The sequence below is a fragment of the Danio rerio genome, chromosome 19 (genome assembly GCF_052040795.2).
Source record: "Danio rerio strain M-AB ecotype USA chromosome 19, GRCz13ab, whole genome shotgun sequence".
NCBI lineage: Eukaryota > Metazoa > Chordata > Actinopteri > Cypriniformes > Danionidae > Danio > Danio rerio.
In genome coordinates this window covers 9,885,278-9,911,667 of record NC_141039.2, presented here as the reverse complement: position 1 = coordinate 9,911,667, position 26,390 = coordinate 9,885,278, and the positions used below count along the sequence as shown (strand labels likewise).

Genomic DNA, 26,390 nt, shown 5'->3' with positions numbered 1-26,390 from the left:
AATTCATTCCCTCCTTCTGGGTAAATCACGATTTATTTATTTGTTCTCTTGTTAAAAATAATTAATTAATTGGATTTACTACAATTTTTAAGGTAAGTGGTTGCAAACCATTTTTATCTTTTGAACATTGCTAAATTTAATTTTAAATTTATTTAATCTGTAAATTTAATTTTTAATTTATTTAATCTGTAAATTTAATTTTAAATTTGTTGCAATTCAGCCCATATAAATGGTTTTCAATCACTTGCCTTAAAAAATGTAGTAAATCCAGTGAATCGTTTTTCTCAGTGTATCGAATCGTTTTTCACTGTTTACTTCCAATTTATTTGCCTTATTTTAAGTAAATTGTGCACAATTTATTTATTCATTCACTTGATATACTAAAGCTTGCACACAATTGATTAATTCATTCAATCATTCTAGGTAAATAATGCAACCTAAATGAATAGTTATACTTCATGTCCACACACGTCTTCTCAGAATTCTCATGTTTTGTAAAGTAATGATGATAGCTATATTTTTGTCAATCCTGTTTGAGCCTGTTCACAAAAAAGCCGGTAGCCTGAAGATGAATAAATCAAAAACCCAGATAAAAGTCCAGTTCCTGGAGGGCAGCAGCCCTGGGGAGTTTAGTTCTTACCTGAAGGTAAACAAGCCCAAAGGACTCAATTAGTTTGATCAGGTGTGTTTAATAATCCTTCAGGAACTGGATTTGACACCTGTGACTTAAAACAAGGGAATGAATCGTGCACACAACTCCGAGGCAATGAATTAATAAAACAGTTTAGTGCCGTGTTTCTCAACCATGTTTCCATAGGACAACCAGCACTGCACATTTTTTCCATGTGTTCTTAACCAAACACACCTGATTCAGATCATCAGCTCATTAGCTGAGACTGAAAGGCCTGTAATGAGTGTGACAGATAAAGGAGACATCCTAAACATGCAGTATTGGTGGTCCTCCAGTAACGTGGTTGAGAAACACTGGACCGTCTTGCACATTTTGTATGTCTCTCTTATTTGACACACAAGCATCAGTTCATGGATCTCTGTTAACAAGCTGATGATCTGAATCAGGTGTGTTAAGTAAGGAAAACACAAAATGCGCAGGGCGGGGGTCACTACTCTAGTAAACCAAAGAAAACGTTTAATAAATCGTGGCCACGTGCCTTGTGTGGGGTTCCATAAGCTGAAAATAGTGCTGAAGGGACGCATTTGTGTCAATACATTTGAAAAGCTATTCGCTAATCTGTGCGAACAAATTACATCTGATCACATGGAGTGAAGATTCGTATTTTGACCAGCCTGATCTCACGAGTAAACGTGAGTATTTTACGTTTTGTCAGTTTAGTGGCTAATTTGTACGAGTTTAGTCGTATAAAAATGTACGATTTCAAAAACGAGTCGTGGCACTAAACCCCGCCCCTAAACTCAACCATCATTGGTGACAAGCAAATCGTACTCAGTTGTACGAATAAGATTGTACGAATTCATACCAATTAGCCAGGGAATATAAAAATCACGAATTGCCGTGAGATTGTGTTGGTTTGACGTGTATGGATTCATTCTGTGATCTACTTGGGTAAATAGTCTTTCGGTGGCGGGATGGAAAATTTTTATGGATTTGATTCATATTTAGTTTCCCAAGATGAACAAATTTCTTCGGAACGGCGTGAGGACGAGTAAACGAAGAGCGAATGTTGATTCTGAGGTGAACTAACCCTTTAACGTTGTGAAAGACGTAGGAGTGTTTTCGCTGGCCCGTGTGATTTTTGTGCTAACTGCTCTTTTTTTTCGATTTCTTTCTCTCTCGCAGGGAAGACAGGAGAGGACTAACGGAGTCAGTTACGAGTCACTTTTCCTCCGCTGCAAATAACGGGACCAACAACTTTTCGCAAAACTACAGTATAAAAAAAACCTACCGAGATTATTTAAAGGAAAAATATACATGTAATAACAAAGACAGACTTATTGCACAAGGTGCAGGTTAAATAGAAGGATTTACTACCTTAACAGTATACGATATAGGACCAATCTGCACCGCAGCGCCACTCGCTCTTCTGCTTCACACACTGTCGTGCCGTGTGCTTGTGGGTCGTCATCTTTCTGCCCTCGGCCTGCACATCTACGCACTACACACACACACATAAATGGGACCAACGCAAATGTGTCAGTACTACACGAATTTTGCTTCTGGGTTCAAAAGAACTACTGACTATCAAAGTCTTTCTGCAGCAATCTAAAAATGTGTATATAGAAATTTGAGGGGATCATGTTGTAGACATATCGAAACGGTTCGGGAGGGTGGGACTGGGTCAACGTGATCAGAGCAAAGAAATCATGGTAGATAGAGAAAAGAATATCCTTTGGGGAGTTTTGAAGGAGTTTGCTCTCGGTCTCTAATCTGAGTCCAGTTATACATAGTTCTTCATCTTTAATACTTACGGAAACAAAAAGACCTGTGTGGGGTATAGGATGCCGGTCCTATGTTGCAATCCTCCCTAAAATGACTGAATATAGTTTATCACAGAGAAGCTGTAGTTAGAGGTTTTTTTTTTGTTTGTTTTGTTTTTTAGCTTTGTTAGTTTTTCGTTCATTTTTTTAACAAAACAAAAAAAAAATTGTGGATGATTCGAGAAGATTCATGAAAGGTAAAAACATTAAAAATGTATTTCATTGTAAATATCATGCTTTTAAAATGAAGGTCAAGATTTAAACATTTGGGATATTATTATTATTATTGCTATTATTATTATTATTATTTAGGGAAAGTAATTTCTATCTTTTTTTGCAATTAATTTATTAATTTCTTGATGGAGGGCATTTTTTAAATTATTTATGAAGATAGCGGATCATTGGCACGTCTGATGAATCCATGTATTTTTAGACATTTTATTTACAGATTTACCATTAATGAACAATCATTATTATTATTATTCTATTTATTTTCTTCAACTGTTGTTTCACAACCTGTCAATTACAAAAAAAATTTGAATAAAATTTTAAACAATATTGTGTGTCTGTGTGAGATTACTGGAGTAAATGTATTTGTGCTATTTTCAGATGCATTAAAGTATGAATGAAGCACTGTGACTCTGTAGATCGGCACTGGTGGGAGCCGTGCACTGCTCAAGGCCAGTGATGATATACAGCTATATCGCACTGCTTCTCGTGTGATATTGTGTTTATACAACAGTTCGACAGCATCATCATGTATAAAAAAAAAGAAAATCGAACACGGAGAGTCTCAAAAATCCTTTTGTTAGAGGAACTACTTTCTTCCACTGTTCATTCACAACTAAGGCTGACGTCAGAACAGCAGAAACCATTGCTCATAATCAAACGTCACTTTAGAGCTAGTATTTGAATGATTCTCTAGAGTAAAGTGATGACAAAACAGGTGATCTTGCTCACATTTTAAGATTATAAGGCTGAACGGCATGAAATGCCATCAGTCTACAGAGATTTCACACTATTTCTTTTTTGCAATTGGAAGATCACTATACAGTAAGTAACTGCGTTTAAAAAAAGCCTACAAGAACTACGAAATACTACGAGATTACTGTGTTATAAACACAGCACTAAAACACGCAAAAGAGAGAGATCGACTTACCTTTTTTTATCATAAAATGATCAGCTGTAGATTGAAATTCACTGAGATTTTTGTTTCCCCTAAAAGCTTATTATGAAGTCTCTGTCGACATCTTGTGGCGGAACGCCAACCGTCTTCACTTTGCTGAAGAGCTGATTGCCGCCAACATGCTAAATATTTAAAATTGGCACTATCCTTATAAATAAAATGCATAGTTGCACTATGCCCCAAAAGTACATTATGTTGTCCAACAGCTGCTATATTTGTCAAACTGTTTATTGATCTGCTGTTTATTGATCTGCTGATGTGGGCGGAGTAATACACAAGGGTGATGAGGCTAAATGAGTGCTGTTATTGTAGACTATTGCATGACTATCAGCCAGTCAGATTCAAGAACCTCCTCCCGGTGGGACTTGCCTGGAACACCTCCCTAGGTAGGCGTCCAGGAGGCATCCGAAACATGCCTGAGCCACCTCAGCTGACTTCTCTCGATGTGGAGGAGCAGCGGCTCAACTACGAGCACCTCCCGGTCTATAGGGGGCACCCTGCCGCCCTTCAAAGGAATCTCATTTTGGCTGCTTGTACCTGAGATCTTGTCCTTGTGGTCATCACCCAAAGCTCATGACCATCGGTGAGAGTAGGAACATAGATTGACCGCTAACCTTTCGGCTAAGCTTTGTCTTTACCTCAACGGATCGGTACATGAACCACATTACTGCTGCGGCTGCACCAATCCGTCTGTCAATCTCACGTTCCATCCTTCCCTCACTCGTGAACAAAACCCCAAGATATTTGAACTGGTCCATCTGGGTTGAAGACTTTTCTCCAACCTGGAGGAGGAATATAAACAGATGTTTTAAAATAATGGTAACAAATACTTTGTGAATTTATGTGTTGAGTTTTTACAGCAAATGTCACATCCATATCAGTGGAATGGCTCTCTATATGAATCCAGAACTCAATTACAATTGCGTCATGAGTGCGTTGTTAAAGGGATAGTTCACCCAAAAATGAAAATTCTGTTATTATTATATAACTCAACCTTCACTAGTCACAAACCTCTTCGAGTTTCTTTTTTTCTGTTAAACACAAAAGAATTATTTAGATAACATGTTGGAAACCTGTAAGCTTTGACTTCCATATTTGTTTTTTCTACTATGGAAGTCAATGGTTACAGGTTTCCAACAGTCTTCTTTTGTGCTCAACAGAAAAAGGAAACTTGTAAAGGTATTGAACCACATGAGGGAGAGTAAATATTAAGTAAAGGTGAATTTGGATAATCTGGGACACCTAAGCTTCTGTGTGTTTCTTTCTGTTTTAACTAAACTCAGTTAACAGGACTTTTATTATAAATTAAACATGGACTTCATATGAGTGAAATCACATGACTTCATTAAGGGGGTTCCACAAAGTGGGGCCAGGCACTTGTCAATCAAGGTCTCATGAAAATTAGATGACATGGTCAATGACATGCTGTAGGATTCTGACTGGATTCATGTTAAGGACACAAACCTGTCACACGTTAGACGATGTTCCGAATTGTTGTCAAATTTTGTTTGGGATCTAGTTATGGAACCCAATCAATGCCAAAAGCATTAAAATAAAAAGCTTATCGAAAAGCACAAACTCAAAAAAATAATACATTGAATTAACAAATGCTTGCATTTTAATGACTTGCATTGGCAGGGTTTGTGATTTTAGGTCCTAAAATTTAACACAGCTAAATATATTTGAGCTAAAGATATTTCAAACACATTTTCATGCTTAAAAATGTAAGAATTCTTGTTCAATTTCCAGATTTCATGTATAATATTCAAAAGAAAATTTTCATTTCACTTTATTTCTGTAAAAAAATTTGCTTCCATGAATTCAGTGGATCAAATTCGGCTGTTAAAATTTGACATTTACAATAATAAATGCTACTGTTGTGCTGTTATTAGCTTTTTTCCTCACTTATTTACTGGTTTAAACATCTCAAATTGGCCCACCTGCTAGTGAAAAAGCAGCTGGAGATTGTCAATCTGCAATCTATTGCTTTTCCTGCAGTTCATGGATGTAATGTCAAATTTTAGGAGCCGAAATTTATCCTCTGAATTTATGGAAGCAAATTTTTTAACTGAAATAACATAAACTGAAAATTACCTTTTGAACATTATGCTTCGTATTTTTCACCCCTACTGAATATTTTGTAAGTGAAATCTGGAAATTGAACAAGAATTATTGAATTTTTAAGTATGAAAACGTGTTTGAAATATTTTTAGTTGAAATATTCACAGCTTAAATAAACAGCTGTGTTAAATTTCAGAACCTAAAATTACAAACCCTAGCAGCTCATTAAAATGCAAGCAGTTGTTAATTCAATGTATTATTATTATTTTTTTAGTTTGTGCTACTCAATAATCTTTTTATTTCAATACTTTGGACATTAATTTAGTTCCATACCTAGTCAAGTAACAAAATGTGTATTAAAGTGTTGCTGTTTTTTTATTTCGAACATTTTTTGTTGTCCCACATCATCAGATAGGATTGATAATGTGTGACTGTCTTCGAATGGGAGAAATAGGCATTTAGAAACTTTATAAGTTTAACGACAAGGGCTAATATATGCCATAATGAGAAATGGATGTTAATGTGGACAACTGGAGGTAATAAATATAGCATAAATTGATAACAGCTAGAAGCTAAACCAGCTAGCTAAAGAGATGCTACAGAGATGTACAATGTTCTGTACACAAACTCACACACTTCTCGGTATATTTATGTCATGTTTATGTCTATATTATGTGGTAAGTACGAAAACATTTTAGGGATTTCAGAGAAGTCTAATACGTTGTACTATTTACCTTAGTCAGGCATTGAAATAGAGAGCTGAAGTCAAAATTGCAAAAAGTGAAGTGTCCCAGATTACCTGAATTCACCCTACATTTTTCACTTTTGGGTGAACTATCCCTTTAAAACCCAGTTATACTTCTTCAGGTATTATATCTTAAACATCGTTTGTTCACCATGGACGTCACCCCTATTCACTTACAGCGGTCATTTACACAGTCAACAAAGCTTCCTCAAAGGTTTCGTCATCCATAAAACGTCATAACTCGCATGCGGTTAAACGTCACCTTAAATAGCCTGCGCCCCGCCCTTCAGATTTTAGTCTCGCACAGCAGCTCAGTGTTTTTTATTTGGCCCTCCTCTTCAGTCTTTCATGACTCGATTCGCCTCCAAACACACCCGGCAAAAGTACGTCTAGACATTTTCAACTCGGACATGTGAAGCGAAAAGTGTCGGGAAAAGTTTATAATCTGGGCTGTGTGGATGAAAACTAAAAGCATACGGTTAAAAGCAGCAGTGAACGAGGCGGAGGACAAACAAAAAAAAGTGGAAGAGTTTTAACGTCATCTCTAACGCCAAACTTCCCTTGGCGTTTTTCATCTGTCACGGGGATTTAAGACAACGATGCAGACGGAAAGGGTTATGGATTATGAAGAACGCACAAAATTGTACAGATTGCCCTGAATAACCGCGAGTTTACACGCACTTTCATGCACCTTTGCTAAACCCATCTCATCTCATCTCGCGCTCACACCCTTGTGCTTCGCACTACTCCTGAAAGTAAGTACCGTTATACGCAGCCGTGCTCGTTCCTGCACCTCAGTGTGTTGTTGTACTGTCACTTCCTTATAGCGTGTTATCATATACTCGTATTTCTTGAATTTTTGAAGTGTTGATTTGTTTTGTATCGAACGGGCGCTTCTGGAAGTCAGCTGTTTGATGTGTACGGCCTACACTGGGATCAGCCGACTGGAAGTAACGTTACATACTAACATTTCGTAGCGCGCGTGATGTGAAGTATGCACTGTTGTGATTATGACACGGCTACGAACAAATATCCACAATAACTTGTTATTGATGTTAGGTATACGCCAAGACCCATCGAGAATTAAGAAAAAAGTGTCAATGTTTTCACTCCAGTGGTTTTTAGGGGCGGGTTCCGTGTTTGAAAGCGGCTCGCGGATGTTTTAGTCGAGTGAAAATTTGGGGATTCGTTTTTGTAGTTGATCGTGTGCAGACAACCAGTCTAGCAAAGCTTATTATTTACAGTTCCAGCTGTTTTGACGCTAAAAGACGACGGTTCTCAAAGTAATTTAATGTAAACTGTTGTTTTAAAAGACTAACTTTTCTTGTATGTACTTTTGTATATACACAACGTTGAAACGGGTGGATATTTAATTTACTCAGTGTATCGCTGTAAACACAATTTACCAACTTGTGATTGTCGTCTCGTGTTATGCTCGAGGGCTTTTGAAGGGAGTCTTATGTGACGTCATGAAGTATATAGTGTATAACGTGCTAAAAACTTGTGGATCTCAGACCGTCTATTTTCTCGGTTAGCCAGGATCGTTTTTAACAGCAATAGAACATTGTTATAATGTTAGCCAAATGTCCGCCTAACCTCTGTAATGTTGTATCATTTGCCCTGCTGCAGGGCAGTATAAATGTGTATGTATTTACAATTAACCAAGGCCAGCCCTGTACATTTGGGGGCCCTAAGCAGAATAATTTTGGGGTCCTACCTTGCTCAAAATAGTGAAGTTTTTCCATTGCAAACCGGCCCACAGTGATTTTATTGCTTATTAAATGCAATCAATGAAACAGAAATGTAAAGTCTGATTTTTTCCTACTTAATAATTGACTGAATGACTTGGACATTTTAAAACGACACTGTTTTTGTTAACTACCAGCTTCCTAAATGAAGAATTTAACAGTATTTAATAAAGGGACCTACTTTGTGTCTTTCTGAAGATTATGTAATTGGAAGATTTTATAAAAGATTCTAGGTTGAGTTATTTATATATATATATATATATATATATATATATATATATATATATATATATATATATATATATATATGTGTGTGTGTGTGTGTGTTTTAATTCCAAAAGCAAAAACCCTTTATTGACACTACACTGGACAATAATTCTAAATAATTTTGTGCCTGTCTCTTCTCGTCGCCATTTTTTCCCTCAGTTTTTCAATGCCTGAAGAATAACGTTAGATTTTCATTTTCGGTCTCCAAAATAAATCGGGTATATAATAGGGCAGGCAGTGAAGCAGAGGGCATGGCTGTGTCTGTGCACTTATTCGCGTTTTTGTGGTTACATTGAACGTGCAAACTCAAACTGCTAGACTTTTATTAAAATCATGATTTTTCTCTTCATTAAAAAATGTATAAATATTGAATTACTAAAGCACTGTCAATGAAGGATATATGCGTTGTACTGTGGCAGAAACGGTGTGCTGGAGAATGATTTCCAGATAACATGTGCTTAATGAAAAAACCCCCTGAACAAACGCATATTTATGATTCAGGTTTAGAATCCTGTTCACTTTATTTAACCCTGGTTTAATAATTAAGGGGACAGGGATGATTTCGGAAGCAGCTTGAACTTTTGTACACACATAAGGTTCAAATGTACTACCTACTCGAGTAGCATGTGATTTTAGACACAGCTACTGTCTTTTAGTCCAGCATTATTGGCTTGATGGTCAGTTACTTGCACATGCCTAGAGGGAACATCTAATACACTTGCCCATGATGATGTCATCATGATAATAATGAAAGTTTGGCAAAGCTGGCGTTTTCAGGACTCCAAAACACAATTGCCGTATAAAGTGAATGATCTAAAATGATCTAGCTTTTATTTTTATTTAAAATGCAAAGACACCTTCATAGTTTAAGTCCCACCTCTGTCCTTTTGAGTGCATCATGCACATCAGACATCCAATCAACAACTGACACTTAACCTAGTCACCCTATAAATATTTATATATTTTTATTATATTCAACAATCCATTTAATATTTAACGGTCTGTTGTACTCATATGAAGACCAATATTCAATATTTTGTGATAATGAACACCCATAATATTGATATCTTTAGCATTTCAAAATAATGTGACTTTTCGTTTTACAAATGTTTTATTAGTTAAACGTTGAGTGCTTACTTAAATTGTGTTTGCAGTGGTGTTCATAATAGCTCCAAATGCTTAGAGACTTAATTGATCGACTTACCTTAAGTTTAACTTAATTAAACATACTCAATAAAATGAACAACTAATAAAATCCAGTGTATTTTTAATGAATAATTAACACTAACTAATACATCTGGCCTTACCTTACTGTTCATTTTAACCTATTGACTAACGTTCACTTATGAGACTTTATTGTAAAGTATTGCCTAATGTATTTTTTTGCTATTTAATATAATTTTAATATCTATTTACTTTAAGCATGGTTAATTGTACAATAAAGCAGTTAACTATGTATTTTTCTTTAGTTAGTTATTATACAAGTTAAATTGATTTATTTATTCATTTATTTTTTGTAGTTTAGGTAGGGCTGGGCGATTTAATCAAAAAATAATCGAAATCGACATTCAGAACCTAAAATTGCAGCAAAAAAAAAAAAAAAAAGAAAAGAAATCCAGATCAATTTTTTTTTCAATAACTTTCCCTACTGCATGTAGAGACGCATGACCCCGCTCTGCTAAGACTGATTTATACTTGCGCACTTTTGTATGGTCTGGTGCAGCCTTCCTGCATGCCTCTTGAAAAACACCTTGCGAAAAATGTAACTACATGTTGCACGTTTGCCTCACGTTGACGATGATTAGAAGCTGCGCCAGAGATGCCATGAGACGGCATATTTTCTATTGCAATAAAATAATTATTTACATAAAAATAGTTGTTTACAGAAGATTTAAGAAATTCGGCTTAAGAGTTATTTTATTTAGAAGAGATACTGCGTATTTCTATGTTTGAAAACATTGAAAATCAATAAGGTATTTGTTTTCACCTTTTTATAAGGAAATAAAATTGACTGGTTTTAGGCTCTGTGTTTTAATTTTAGTTGTTCAACATTGATATTCAATAAATAATCATAGACAGTAGATAGTGTATGTTTTCTTTAATTATTTTAAAATCAAGTAATGCTCCATTCAAAAGTCTCTTATTTGTAATTTGTGAGCATATTTCCTGTACAAAACCTGTCAGTGAACTATGAAAAACAAAAAACAAATAAAATAATCGTTCATTAATCGTAATCGAGTTAAAATGTTCAGTTAATCGAGATTTTGATTCTAGGCCAAGCCGCATAACCCAAAGTTTAAGTCAATATTGTGATAAAACCGTGATAATAGCATCAACAATTAATCTCAAAACAAAAAAATTAGCTCCGTAAACAGCTTGCGTAATTTATAAATTAAGTTAGATCATGATTAATTTAGTTTAGTAAGTTACAATGACTTAAAAACATATGCTGTCATGACTGACTGTACCGTGGTTTCCGGCTTTTCTCTTGATAAATTAAAATGTCTGGAGGTTATGAATATCAGAAGAATATACCTTATTGGAATATTTTACAAAAAAGCAGAGACATCCTGGAGCAAACACTTGTCCCTTAAAAGTCACGTCTCGCCTTCAGTTTCGGGCTCGGGTGCATTTTGCACTCGCACACAAGCGCACCGCGCCAATGCCCAAGTGATCCGCGCTCTGGCACACCTCTTCCTACCGGGCCAGGGCCGGCCAAGTGAACCGTGCCTGAGCCCGATTCAGAGCACTCACACTTCTCAAACAATCCGGCAAACGGGCCTGGGCACGGTTCAGATAGCATAGTATGAGTAATGTAATGTGTGTTTATGTAGTGCATTTATTGTGTATGGCCATACACCCAAACCGCTTCACAATCATAAGGGGGGGGATCTCTCCACACCACCACCAGTGTGCAGCATCCACTTGGCTGATGCTACTGCAGCCACAGGATGCCGGCGCCCATGGCGCTCACCACACACCAGCTATTGGTGGAGTGGAGAGACAGTGATAGAGCCAGTTCCGTGGAAGGGAATGATTGAGAGGCCATGATCGTAAGGGACTTTGGCCAGGACACCGGGGTTACACCCCTGCTCTTTCACGAGAAGTGCCATGGGATTTTTAATGACCACAGAGAGGACCTCGGTTTAACATCTCATCAGAAAGACGGCGCCCACTGACAGTGTAGTGTCCCGTCTACTTTTACTGGGGCATTAGGACTCACTCAGACCACAGGTTGAGTGCCCCCTGCTGGCCTCACTAACACCACCTCCAACAGCAACCTAGTGTTCCCTAGTGGTCTCCCATCCAGGTACTGACCAGGCTCAGCCCTGCTGAGCTTCAGCGAGTAACCGGTCTTGGGCTGCAGGATGATATGGCTGTGGCGCTCAGGGCTGTAGGCCCTCAGTCTCTCCCCAGGACAAATTCGTTGTCCTCCAAATTTGATCTTTTATCCTTGATTATACCTACCTTTGTGTTGTCACAACTAGTACCTGAATCAACAAGCATCTCCCAGCTCCTATTACTTTACAACCCCGATTTAAAGCCCCCCTCTTTTGGTCCTTATAATGAACATGTCTAATGCATTTACTACTGTTTTTACACATAGTTTAAGTTTTGCACTCATGACTAATATCTATGTTTCAAACATCTAAACTGGACTCTTCTCTCCCATACAGTATGTGTCTTTTCAAATATACATGACAGTTTCAACATGTTTTTCTGGCACAGATGGTTCTCATTGTATCCCCAAGTCCTCTCTCGTGCTCTTTTTATGACCCCTTGACTATCACCTGTTTTCAAAGACACATAATGGCAGATTCATAGGGCACTCCACTCACCCAATTAAGTGTCTTCACAGGTTTAGATCTTCTTCAATCGATCATAGAATGTTTTACAGTGCAGGGTTTGAGATGAAGAGGTTGTTTCTTAGTGCAAAATAGATTTGAGATTTAAAATGACATTTTGCTGCTCTATTTTAAAGGATAAGTGAAGGCGGGTCAGAACAAACAGAACACACAGAATTATGGGTCAGAACAAACAGAACACACAGAATTATGGGTCAGGACAAACAGAATACACAGAATTATGGGTCAGGACAAACAGAATACACAGATTTATGGGTCAGGACAGATAGAATACACAGAATTATGGGTCAGAACAAACAGAACACACAGAATTATGGGTCAGAACAAACAGAACACACAGAATTATGGGTCAGGACAAACAGAATACACAGAATTATGGGTCAGGACAAACAGAATACACAGATTTATGGGTCAGGACAGATAGAATACACAGAATTATGGGTCAGAACAAACAAAATACACAGCATTATGGGTCAGGACAGGTAGAATACACAGAATTATGGGTCAGGACAGGTAGAATACACAGAATTATGGGTCAGGACAAGTAGAACACACAGAATTATGGGTCAGGACAGATAGAATACACAGAATTATGGGTCAGGACAGATAGAATACACAGAATTATGGGTCAGGACAAACAGAATACACATAATTATGGGTCAGGACAAACAGAATACACAGAATTATGGGTCAGAACAAACAAAATACACAGCATTATGGGTCAGGACAGGTAGAATACACAGAATTATGGGTCAGGACAGGTAGAATACACAGAATTATGGGTCAGGACAGGTAGAACACACAGAATTATGGGTCAGGACAGATAGAAAACACAGAATTATGGGTCAGGACAGATAGAATACACAGAATTATGGGTCAGGACAAACAGAATACACAGAATTATGGGTCAGGACAAACAGAATACACAGAATTATGGGTCAGGACAAACAGAATACACAGAATTATGAGTCAGAACAAACAGAATACACAGAATTATGAGTCAGAACAAACAGAATACACAGAATTATGGGTCAGGACAAACAGAATACACAGAATTATGAGTCAGAACAAACAGAATACACAGAATTATGAGTCAGAACAAACAGAATACACAGAATTATGGGTCAGGACAAACAGAATACACAGAATTATGGGTCAGGATAAACAGAATACACAGAATTATGGGTCAGGACAAACAGAATACACAGAATTATGGGTCAGGACAAACAGAATACACATAATTATGGGTCAGGACAAACAGAATACACATAATTATGGGTCAGAACAAACAGAATACACAGAATTATGGGTCAGGACAAACAGAATACACAGAATTATGGGTCAGGATAAACAGAATACACAGAATTATGGGTCAGGACAAACAGAATACACAGAATTATGGGTCAGGACAAACAGAATACACATAATTATGGGTCAGAACAAACAGAATACACAGAATTATGGGTCAGGACAAACAGAATACACAGAATTATGGGTCAGAACAAACAGAATACACAGAATTATGGGTCAGAACAAACAGAATACACAGAATTTTGGGTCAGAACAAACAGAATACACAGAATTATGGGTCAGGACAAACAGAATACACAGAATTATGGGTCAGGACAGATTGAACACACAGAATTATGGGTCAGGACAAACAGAATACACAGAATTATGGGTCAGAACAAACAGAATACACAGAATTATGGGTCAGGACAGACAGAATACACAGATTATAAGACCACACAAAGGGTTAAGAGATCTTAAAACATACACAAAGCTTTCATTCCTTTAGTAAACACTCCTGTTTTCTGCCTTCAAAATGGACAGGTCAAATTATTCACACGCTAAACACAAGCTCAAGACCGCAGATAAGCTATCGCGTCAAAGTAAACTTTCTGTTAAACATGAGCTCTCCTGAGAGATTCACAAGCACATCCCTGGTACAGATTGGTGAGCCATTCACCCGGGTCCAAGAAAACAGGCGGTGGACATTTCAGTGAAAGCTCCTCCTCATCCCCGTGCTGTCAGTGACACGGTTTGAGCGGATGGAGCGCCAGCTGTAATAAAGCCTGCTCTGCCTCAATGGAGTCTTTCTGAGAGGTCAGCATGACATCATGGCTGCTGTCATTGGCTGGCAGCGGCTGAAAGCCTGTACTGTCACCTGTGGTAATGAGTACTGCTTGGAGCCGGACAGGCCAGAGAATGAGACAGATTCTTTCCCCTTGCTGTGCCATTCTGTGTGAATGAGCTAAAAGCACATTGAGAATACACAGTGTCAGAATGTTATCAGAGTTTGGCTCGTGTGTGTGTGTGTGTGTATATAAGCAATATAAAAGAGCGAATTGAAGAACTGATAGATATGATGATAGAAAAGTGGTGTCAAGTAAGAAAAGACTAAATATTGAGTAAGCGTTGTCTAAAAGGGAGTACGTTTACTTCACCAAATATCTCCTCCATTCAATAACATGCTTTGGGCGTGAAAGAATAGTTTCCCTTTGTTGAGTCTAAAATACTACAAGTATTTCTCAAAGGACTAAATTAGATTTAGAAAATTTAAATAAAGACAAATGGACTTTGAACTGGGAGACCAAAGACTTTCCGGCAACGTCAGCTTTTGTTTGCGCTCACACTCCGCTTTGAGGAACTGTTTGGTTTGTAAATACCTCAACTATAAAAAGCAGTTGGAGAGCTTTTGTTCATGAATGAATCTGTGACTCGTGTGTTTGACAAACTGTAAAAATAAAAATGTTTTTAAGGACTTTGGGAGGGGAAAACTTGCGGTGCATTAAGTCATAAAGACATGCAAATAGCAGGAGACATACTAATTCAACTTGTGACATATGCAAGTAGACTTCTGACGGAAGTTAAGTCAGCTTAACACAATATAAGTTTAATGGGCTCATAAAATTAATTTGATTCAGCTTAATTTAAGGCAACCAGGTTTTTTTTTTTTTTTTTTTTTTTTTTTTTTTTACAGTGTTTTCATGTCTAAGTTTTCCTTTGTCAGTGTGCAGTATTTCATCAATGTTTTATGAGTAGGCACTAGAGCTGCAAGATTCTGGCTAAAATGAGAATCGCAGTTGTTTTGCTTAGAATAAAGATCACGATTTTCTCACGATTCTGTAGATGTAAAATAAAGGTTAATTACGAGGCGCCAATTATTATTGTTTTTTCTCAAACATATGGTAAAACAACAATAATAATTTTATGTCGCATCACGTGTGATTTCCCGGCCGTGAATACATCATTATATGAAGACAAAAATGACATTTTGGGGTGATTTATACCTTATAAATACAGTATGTGACTCTTTTAACATCATTTGGAGGTGTCCTTGTCGCTGAGCAACGTGTGTGAAACAATAAAAAGATTTGTGCAGCCGCCTTTGCTTCTCTCCTGAACTTTAAAATATGATTGGCAAAATCGTAGAAATGCTGGATTAAGATAGTTTAGGGGGTCGAATCGAGATCGCAATCTTTTTTTTCGATTAATCGTGCAGCTCTAGTAGGCAATTTAGTGTCTAATATCTAGTATCTTTTACGGTGTCTTATTGTGTGTTTGTGAGAGTTATATTGGAGTGTACAATGCATGTGTCTGGTGTAAAAATGGTTTTATGGATGACAGTTGGGCTGCATGATATAAAAAAAAATAATTATAAAATTTTTCTGCAATTTATATTGCAATATACTTTATACTTTGAGTTTATGGTCACTTTATTTTAAGGTTCAATACTCACTCTTGGCAAACCATTTTGACTTTGGCTTCAATCAGCTTCTATTTTGCTCCGTATTAATAGTTATTAAGGTAGTTTTGGTCATTGGGTAGGATTACAATGTAGAATAAGATTATACAGAATATATGCTTTATACAGTAAGTACTGTTAAGCATGTCAATAACGTGCATGCTAAAAAGTAACTAGTCTCCGCTGTCGCCACTGGCTCGCATGGTTCAGGATTGGTAGAGCTACGCATCAATGAATTTGCTCTTTAGTGATTAAACTCTCAGTAATGACTTTAAATCACACTGAACTGAGCTAAACTGAACTGAACTTAAACACTAAAAAACTGAACTACACTGTTCCAGTTACTATGACCATTTATGTGAAGCTGCTTTGACACAATCTACATTGTAAAAGCGCTATACAAATAAAGCTGAATTGAATTGAATTGGTAATGAGAATTGATTCCTAAAGTGTTACTAAATGTATTCATTTTTGATTGGGATGCTTCTGTAGGGGAATGAATCATGCATAAAATGGAATAAACAAACTACAAGCACAGATAAATGCAATAAAGCAAAGATAAAGTGAAATTAACAGTGCATGCTTTATGGATTTATATATTTAAATGTAAAAAAAACACTGCAAAGTCAACTCAACACTGCATATCTATCCGATGTGACTGTTGTAGATTCACACTTTGTGATATCGATGCTGTAATGATTGTAATGATGCTGTTTGTTGATTTTAAGAACATAAGTAAACCCATTGCTTCTTTTGTGATTGAGTAAACAACGCATTGCCTTAAATTTATTAAAAAAAAAAACTATAAACTATAAAAATGAAGTCAACCCAATAGTTCCAAGCTATAACAAGTTTACTCACTTTTGTAGGTAAAGTCAACTTAATTTATACTTCTGCCTCAAGAGCACGCGTATGGTCCAGCGCAGCCTCTGTGCGGTCGCTTAACCCTTGCTGTGGTTGACGATGACTCTGACGACGCACCTCTCAAAATATGTAGCTACATGACGCAACAGCATGTAGCGCAAGCTCTGTGATTAGTCAGTTTGGTAGCGGTGATGAGTGTGGGCGGTGCTGAGAGTCGCAAGCTTGATAGAGCGAGTGTACAAGTGTCAAGTCTCGTGAAGGAACTCCAGATGGAAACTTTTGTGTTTACTTTGATTAAAGCTGTTGCATGTCCGCTGGTTCCCGCCTCTGAATGAGCGAGTTTTAGCTACTTGTACATTTAAAGTAGCAAATAAAAAAAAATAAAAACACCCACACACACAAAGAACCTTTCACAGAGGAACATCAAAACCTACTGCCAGCTAGCGTTTCAGAAGTGTTATTGCAGAGCAACACAACCAGCACGCAGAAGTATAAATGCACGACTACACGCAAGGCAGGTACCGTGGATCACGGCAGTCACTTGAAGTGGAAGTATAAATCAGCCTTAAGCCAACAGGTTTGTTTACGTTACTCAAGTGAAGCAACTAATTGGTTTTTACAGTGCAGTTGAACCCTACAATATGTGTACAGTCTTCATGAAAATAGAAAATGGTTTATTTTTTATGTTGGGGTTGTTTTAGAAAAAGGTCATTCAATTCAATTCAGCTTTATTTGTATAGCGCTTTTACAATGTAGATTGTGTCAAAGCAGCTTCACATAAATGGTCATAGTAACTGGAACAGTGTAGTTCAGTTTTTAGTGTTTAAGTTCAGTTCAGTTTAGCTCAGTTCAGTGTGATTTAAAATCATTACTGAGAGTTCAAACACTGAAGAGCAAATTCATTGATGCGTAGCTCTACCAATCCTGAACCATGCGAGGCAGTGGCGACAGCGGAGAGGGAAAAAAAACTTCACCTGATAGGAGTGAAGGAAAAAAACCTTGAGAGAACCAGACTCAGTTGGGCACGACCATTTTAATTTCTCCGCTGGCCAAAAGTCTTGTGCAGAGCTTCAGTCACCGCAGTGGAAGCTGGCCTCAGCGAAGTCTCGTCTGTCCCTGGAGCGTCGCTGGAATCAGACTCATGTTCTCCACTTCCCATGACCATCAGCGCAGCAGCAGCTCAGGATATGGCATGGTCCCGGATATGGAAACCTTGGGATCATCTCGTCACTCTCGTCATCAAGCTTCAAGTTTTCAAAAATTAAGTTTTTGTCCCGGTTGTTGATGGTTGCAACATGCAGGTCATTTTGGGCCTGTTAGCCAACAGTAGAGTTTAGTTTTTCTGAAGTTAAAAATTCTGTCATTTATCTTTCACTTAATTCAAACCTGCCTGCTTTTATTGCACAAAAGAAGGTAATTTAAAGCAGGCCCGGATTGGCTAATCGGGCGTACCGGGAGAATTCCCGGTGGGCCGGTCCGTTTTTTGGCTGTGAGGGCCGGTGGCCCTAGCTCCAGAATCTGTTGCTCTCAGCAGTCACACTTTTTAAATTTATTTATTTACTTGACCACAGCCTTTTTATTGATTATTTTACCGCAACTCTTCTCTTTTCATCTATTTTAATGATCATAAACTCAGTTGTGTCTCCACACTGTACCCAGCTGTTGTGATTCAGTGGTTAGCACGTTAGGTTAAGACGCCGCGGACCCGGGTTCGATCCTCGTTAGAGTAATTTATCGATTTCATTTTTATTGTTAAGACATATAATACTGTTAGGGTTGTTGAACATTTGAAGTTCTAAAGCAGCTGTTTTCTCAAAAAAAGACATGATAGTGTCATTAGAAAATGATTTGGAAATGATATTATTTATTTTACTTATTTTAATATAGTCAGTCGTGAATTGAGGTGGGCCGGTCTGAGGCTTGAAACTCCAGGGCTGAAAAGGTGTCCCACTCCGGCCCTGATTTAAAGAAACCTGCAACCATTGACTTTATTTTTTCTACTATGGATGTTGAAGGTAACCAGAATCCAGCTTTCTTCAAAAGATCTTTTGTTTTTAACAGAATAAAGGTTGTAACTTTTGGAACCACCTAAGGGTGAGTAAATGATCATTTTTGTGTAATTTAATGTTTTACTTTACACCCTCACAGAAGACTGTTGGCAGTGTATTGTAAATAATAAATGTAAACGCATGCTCTGTTTAAACACTAGTGAACTGACAGCCTAAAAAGCATTTTGAGACATTATTGGGTGTGGGCCATTTCAAGAAAGGCTTCGTAATTATAAGGGTGTGTTCACACTTGGCAGGTTTTGTTAGATTAAAGCAATCTCTGGTGGGATTGTTCTGTCAGTGCGGTGTGTTTGGTTATATGTGAACGTTTCCATTTCAACCTTTGTGCACACCGAACACAATGAGTCTCAGCATACTTCCTAACTAATTCTAGAGCAGTTTAACTGAAATATGTATGCGACACAGACAAAAGACATCTAAATGAATGGAAAGCAGGACATGGTGTCACAAGAGGTGGTTATAAAAAGGATGGAATGCTCAACCGTAAACACCTTTATTTTTGTGAAGTTGAATTGTTTACTACTTGGGCTTCAAAATATAGCAGATATGCATATCGCAGTGTACTGCACATATTGCAAATGGTTTGCAATCAATGATATAATTGAATTCTTTTTAGCACATCAGGCAAAGTTGTCAGTGTCCATCTCTAAAACCAAGAAGAGTTGACCTGCTGGTTTTCTTATCCAAAAATCTGCTATGATTTTAGTATCGATGCTGAAATAATTTATGACCAAGTAGGCAAGCCGTGTTAAGAAAGATATGTCACCAAATTAACAATTCAACTCTGTTTTAAGTGATTTTGTTTTGCTGAATGTTCTTGATGTTTTCAGGTAGATAAAAATTGACCAGTGGAGCAAAGTGTTAGTCATTTGTTTTATTTCATTTATTTTTTTTACATTTTTTTAAATATCTGTTTTGCAACAGTAAGACAAAGAGCTCTATTTTAACAATCTAGGCACAAAAACTAAAGTGCATGGCACAAAAAGCATTAAGGGCTTAAGAAAAAATACGGTCTGCACCTTGGCGCATGGTCTAACAGGGTTTTGCTCATTCTCTTAATGAGTTTTGAGCATAACGTGCATTAAATCAATTAGAGTCTCATCTTCAATTCCCTTTAAGAGTCAGCTGCGTCACGCCATGGCACATTTGGACGTGAAATTATTACGTAAAATTATTTTATATATATATATATATATATATATGTATATATATATATATATATATATATATATATATATATATATATATATATATATATATATATATAAACCTCTCAAACACACACGTTGCTGAGTCTTGTTATCTGTTTAAGTGACATTACAACGCGTTTTCCTTTGTCTTGCTTTGCTATGTTTTTGATCCTCGCCTTGTTTATTTATTTATTCCTGTTTGCTGCCTGCCTTGTGCTCCTGAAGTAAGCCTCCAGCATAGGGTTGTGCGCCGCTCGCACTCGGACTTGTGACCTGCCTGCCTTGTGACCATCTGCCAGTTACTTTGACTACGATTCTGGATTGTTCGTATACATCTGTTTGCTGCTGTGTTGATCATTGCTTGCCTGACCATCCATTTTTTTACGACAACAGTATCTCCAGCAGAAAAGATATCCAAAGATGCCATTTTAAATTGTAAAGAAATCTGTTTTTTGAAACAACTGAAGACAGCAGAATTTAATGTCTTATTTGAATTATTTAGCCTGACATGTTTACTTTTTCAAAATATTATAAATGTTTCCTAAATTAAATTATATTGTTTTCAAAGGGAAAAAACGTTATTGATTTTTACCCAGACATTTAAAAAATATATATATTAGAGTATTAATCTCAATACCGTGAGACTGTGAAACCGTGATAATTATATCCACGGTTATCATGCCATCAGAATCCTATACCAGTACATGTCTTATATAATCACCTTAAAATGATTAAATTATTGCTATTTTTTGCTTTGAGTAGGCTTTTCTAAGATCAGTTTAACCTTTTATAAAGTTTTTGAACTAAAAGCAGTTATTCACTGTATAAAAATATAACATTTTTTAATATTTATATTTACTGGCTAACATGTTGGTTATTGGCCTTTAAATCTAAAGATTGATCAGTTATCGGTATCGGCCCAACAGACCATATCAGTGCATTCCTTCTATGAAATGTAAATATTTGGACTAGAAACAGGCCACAAATTAAGAAAAACTTACTTTGTATAAATATTAAAATACAATAATCTTCCAAACATAACTATTTGTGTCCAATTGTTTTGAACTCTCTTGAAAGGCAGTCACAGGCCTTAAAAACACATGCAAATGATACACTTTCACTCCATTATGGTAAAACTTGGCAGCGACTCTTCAAATCTGATGTGTTCTGTGGCTCCTGGTCAACTATAATTCAGAATCAACATTACATAACTTGTGACTATTGTGCGATATCAAAGCTGAAATTATATATTGTGCAGCTCTAATGTCATGTTTGTGTCTTCCTCTGCATCAGGATGTTGTCCAGGCTGAGCGAGTGGTTCTGGAACGAGAGGCTGTGGTTTCCTGGAGACCTGGGCTGGGCTGACCTGGAGGATCGGGACGGTGTCACCTATGCCAAAACAGCAGACCTCTGGGTGACCCTGCCCATTGCACTCACCTTCCTCATCATACGACAAGTTTTCGAGAGGTCAGCATGAAACGTGCTTTGCAGAAGTGTGTTTTTACGGGGTTAACACCAATGTCAATATTACACTTGCAACATATGGTTTAGGCCATGAACCTTTTATCAGTTCTTACTGTTGATCTAATGAGAACGCTGTTTAAAAATGTCAGCATCACACTTATTGGGTGTTTTTATTTGAATTTGTTTAAAAGCATAGAAAAATATTTATAAAAGATATTCTTGTTCAGAAAACATATATCGTATAGGTAAAAGAAATGCACTACCTGACAAAAGTCTTGTCGATCCCAGTTGTAAGAGCAACAAATAATAAGTTGACTTCTAGTTGATCATTTAATAAAGTAGCTGAAGGTAGATTTCATCTGTTGAACTGCATCTCAATCATCACATACTGCAAAAGACCTATTGGAACCTGCATGGACCCAAGATTCTCATAGAAATCAGTCAAGTTTGCTGAAGGAAAAATCATGGTTTGGGGTTACATTCAGTATGGGGGCGTGTGAGAGATCTGTAGAGTGGATGGCAACATCAACAGCCTGAGGTATCAAGACATTTGTGCTGCCCATTACATTACAAACCACAGAGGAGGGCAATTTCTTCAGCAGGATAGCGCTCCTTTTCATACTTCAGCCTCCATATCAAAAATCCTGAAAGCAAAGAAGTTCAAGGGGTTCAGGAATTGGCCAACCCAGACACCAGACATGAACATTATTAAGTATGTCTGGGGTGAGATGGAGGAGGCATTGAAGATGAACAAAAAAAAATCTTGATGAACTCTGTGAGTCCTGCAAGAACACTTTCTTTGCTATTCCAGATGATTTTATTAATAAGTTCTTTGAGTGATTGCAGAGATGGATGGATGCAAACCTCTGAGCTTATTGAGGTCGTACACAATATTCATTCTTTTTCCACTGCACTGACTTTATATTCTATACTGTACATTATTTTTGTTAAGTGACAAGACTTGTCCAAGCAAAGTCAGACCTTACTGTCCTAATTAAATAATAAAAAAATCAAGGCATGATCATATTTAATTTAGGTTAAATAAGTGTCATCTAGAGGTCTTTGCCTTTCATATGAGCCACTTCTGATACCAAATGATTAACCAGAAGTCAAGTTATTATTAGTTGTTCCTAAAACTTGGATTGGCGGTAAGACTTGTCAGGTAGTGTAGATGTGAATGTTTATTTTTAGTGTTTACTTATGTTGTGATCATTACTTAAACAATTTTTGACACAACTGTTCTGTTTTATGCCATTCAAAAGTTTCGTTTCAAAATAATGTAACCATGCATATTTTAGAAAGGAGTATTTTGAGTAAGAATGGATTAATTTAATCAAAAGTGACAATAATATTACTATTTATTCAAGTCAAACCTGAAAAAATAGCAGACTTCCACAATATTGTGAAGCACTAATGATGATGGCTGAAGAAGTTTTACTCTACAAACAGGAGTGTTGGTTGAAAATTCAGTTTTGGCTTTAACTTGCATTTTAAAACTAATCTTAATGTATTATAATAAATGTATTATTAATGTTTTATAATAATATTGTATTGTAATATTCATGTATTCATGTTTAAATAATGCCGCCTTGGTGAACTTAAAGCTGGATTTATACTTTCTCCTGGCGCCCCATCGCGCACCTCATGAACCAGACGAGGCTTTTATACTTGACGCGTTCGCCATTGTGATGTTCTTTAAAATGACAGGGGGCGGTCAAAAGGAACTGACTGTAAAATCAGAAGGATAGACAGAGAAGTAGAAAGTTTTCGGAACTACGTCATATCATTAATATCAATCAATATTATTAAACTAATTATTTTTATTATTTTTATAAATTATTTGAATGATTTATCAATCATTGAAGGAAAAAAAATTAATCAAACTTTGATGTATCACTTGCTTTTTTTTATGAGTTTCACTACAAATTTATTTTTATTATGGCAAGAATAAATGCAAAAAAAAGAGCCCTTGCTAAAAAAATGCAGATATTTTTAAAGATTTTTAAATGCGGTGCTGAGAGAACTGTTTACTCGAGTCTCAAAAAAACAAAAAAATCATGCATTCCGCCAGCCGAAATCATGTCGTGCGCACCCAAAGCGAACCTTCGCAAACTCTCCGATGACGTCACATTCACCACGCACACTCAAGCGAACCAGCAGACGTGTTGAGTATAAACCAGGCCTAAGAAGGAGCTCAGACACAGAACATCTGATATCAATTCATCGTCCGTTATGCAAATGGAACGGTCCAGTAATCCATGTCAAATGTAATTTATATTGAAGGAAATTGCTTCAGCCTTTCATAAGCATAGCAGCCTATGAATATTCAATATTTTATATATATATATATATATATATATATATATATATATATATATATATATATATATATATATATATATATATATATATATATATATATATATATCTGGCGCGCTGCTGTCAGTTTTTCCAGCTCAAGCATTGAGAGTTTAATACTGTCTTCCATCTGTAGGACGGTGGCCATTCGTCTGGCCACAGCTCTGGGTGTGAAGGAGAAAGTTCGAGTGCGAGCGGCGCACAACCCTATGCTGGAGGCTTACTTCAGGAGCACAAGTAAAAGCCCCAAACAGGTACAAATCCATACATCAGTACAAAATGTGACCCTGGACCACAAAACCCTCATAAGAGTCCATTTGTTTTATGAAATTGAGATTGAAACTTTTTCTGAAAGCTGAATAAATCAGGATAACATAAGGGTGTTGGGATAGGGTTAGGAAAATATGTAGTCTGATGGTTAAACAATTTAAATATTGAAAGAAATTTGTTCAAATAAATTCTTAGCAATGCCCATTACTAAACAAATTTTGTTTATTTTATTTGTTAACGTTTTGATACATTTATGGTACGGAAATTTAGAAAATATCTTCATGGAACATGATTTTTACTTAATAGAATTTTTTTTGACCTACACAATAGGTTTTTTTACTGTTTCCACAAATACACCAGCAGCAGTTTGGTTTTGTGTTTGTTTGTTGTAAATGTGTCCTATAAAGTCCTTTAAAATCATTGATATAAAGAACTCAATGGGTGGGAAAGCAGAGCTGAATCAGCAGATGACAAACAAGAGAAGACAAAAATTTTCATCATCATATGTCTCCAGGCGGTGAGTTTTGAGCACTGAGGTCTTTGTGTAAAGTTGACATGGCAATTGGAAGTAAATAACTGACCTGGCTAAACCGTATGCACTTTTACACTGCTGTGTGTACTCGACTGTCTAGTGTGTGTCCCACAATGCAATTAAAGTGTATTATATGGTTGTCAGTGAATTAAATGCTACACTTTATCCATTCCAACAATGAAACGCTTATAATCATGACTACATAAGTGGGAAGTAGGACATGTCCCTTTCATCTATTCAATCTGCCGCCTTACTTAAAGCACCTTTAAACCTTAAACGGACAGTTTACCCAGAATTGAAAATCCTATCATCGTTTATTCAGCCTTCACTTGTTAGGATAAACAAATACCATGGAAGTCGGTGGTTACTGGTTGCTGGTAACAGCTTTCCTCCGAATATATTTTTTGTATTAATTAGCCCGTTTTCACTTGAGTGGTACAGAACGGTACGGGTCACCTTTATCAGGCTTGCATTTTCACTGCCAAAAGGGTACGTGGTGTATGACAAAGTTTCAGTCAACGTCATTCTCGCTTGAGGAAATGTCAACATAAAGCTGTATGGGTCATATGAGAAGCACTTCTCACAAAAAAGATGCTTTATACACACAAAGACTTGTGTAAAATGTTCATTTCTAACTTTTTTATGAACGAGATTTGATTATAACTGCAGATCAGTGATGAAATAGCTTACTGTAACGTCTGCAATTATATAAAATAACTAAATAAATGCAACGTATATGAACACATACTGACCCTTACAGTCTCCAATATGTTTTCAATAACAGAAAAACTACACACAGCACACAATTAGTCCTTATTTGGGTTCAAAAACAACATGCAACATATAGCTACTATCAGTGCAAACCTCTCATCTGTATCTGTACATGTAACCTCTGTTAGAGAGTAATTCCATCATTCCCGAGTTCATAATAGTCAAAAAGGTGATGATGATAATAGGTAAACATGGCAGTTTGTTCATGTTTTAGGTTGCTGAAAGAATCATTTGCTCCTTTTTATCGGGCTTCTCTTTGATTGTTTGTGCTTTACTCGCGAGTTTCCGTTTCTAAAAGGATCGGATGTCAGAAGCGCTTCAATAATCACACGCACGTTATTATCATCAGCTCAAGAAGTTTATTTCAGATAAAGACCTGTGGCGAGCGCAAGCGAGAAAATGAATCCGCTCGCGCTTTAGACGACTTTGAAAACAACGGTAGGGTAGATTCTGCTCTTCTTCTTGGTTTGTGGCTGCTCGACAACAAGGTTTGTTAAAGCTCTGGTCACCATGGCTTGTTATTATATGTATATATTATTACGGTGTAATGTATCGGCTGTTCATTTAAAAATGGCGGTTCCTTTGATTTCAATTTCCTGCTTGTACACGCGCCAGTGATTCATCTCTGTAAACCAATAGCGTTCAGCTGCGCGTCTCGCTCCGCCTTTTCATACCCTTTTGTTGTGGTAGGTACCCTTTCAAAAGCGTACCCAAAAAGTTGTACAATACAGTTCGCTTTCTGATACTCTGACAGTGAAAATGGCTATAAAAGCGTATCGTACTACTCAGTGGAATCA

At 36.8% G+C, this 26,390-nt stretch overlaps 2 protein-coding genes across 10 annotated transcripts in view; both read left to right on the top strand.

Annotated features, from left to right (window-relative positions):
* celf3a (cugbp, Elav-like family member 3a) overlaps positions 1–3,012 on the top strand; it is an 80,178-nt gene extending 77,166 nt beyond the window's left edge. For all 7 annotated transcript variants that reach the window (XR_015516172.2, XR_015516171.1, XR_015516170.1 and 4 more), the window contains 1 exon segment: positions 1,817–3,012. The gene's annotated coding sequence lies outside the window, so the exon portion shown is untranslated.
* A 3,729-nt stretch (positions 3,013–6,741) lies between these two features.
* cers2a (ceramide synthase 2a) overlaps positions 6,742–26,390 on the top strand; it is a 42,326-nt gene continuing 22,677 nt past the window's right edge. For 2 of the 3 annotated variants that reach the window (XR_015515694.1, XR_015515695.1), the window contains exons 1-3: positions 6,742–7,201; positions 21,492–21,665; positions 24,157–24,274. Coding sequence is in view for 1 of the 3 variants with exons in the window: in NM_153671.2 (NP_705957.1) it covers positions 21,493–21,665; positions 24,157–24,274 (291 nt within the window). In the remaining 2 variants the exon portion in view is untranslated. The remainder of the gene's footprint in view (positions 7,202–21,491; positions 21,666–24,156; positions 24,275–26,390) is intronic. The other variant, NM_153671.2, reaches the window with a different exon arrangement.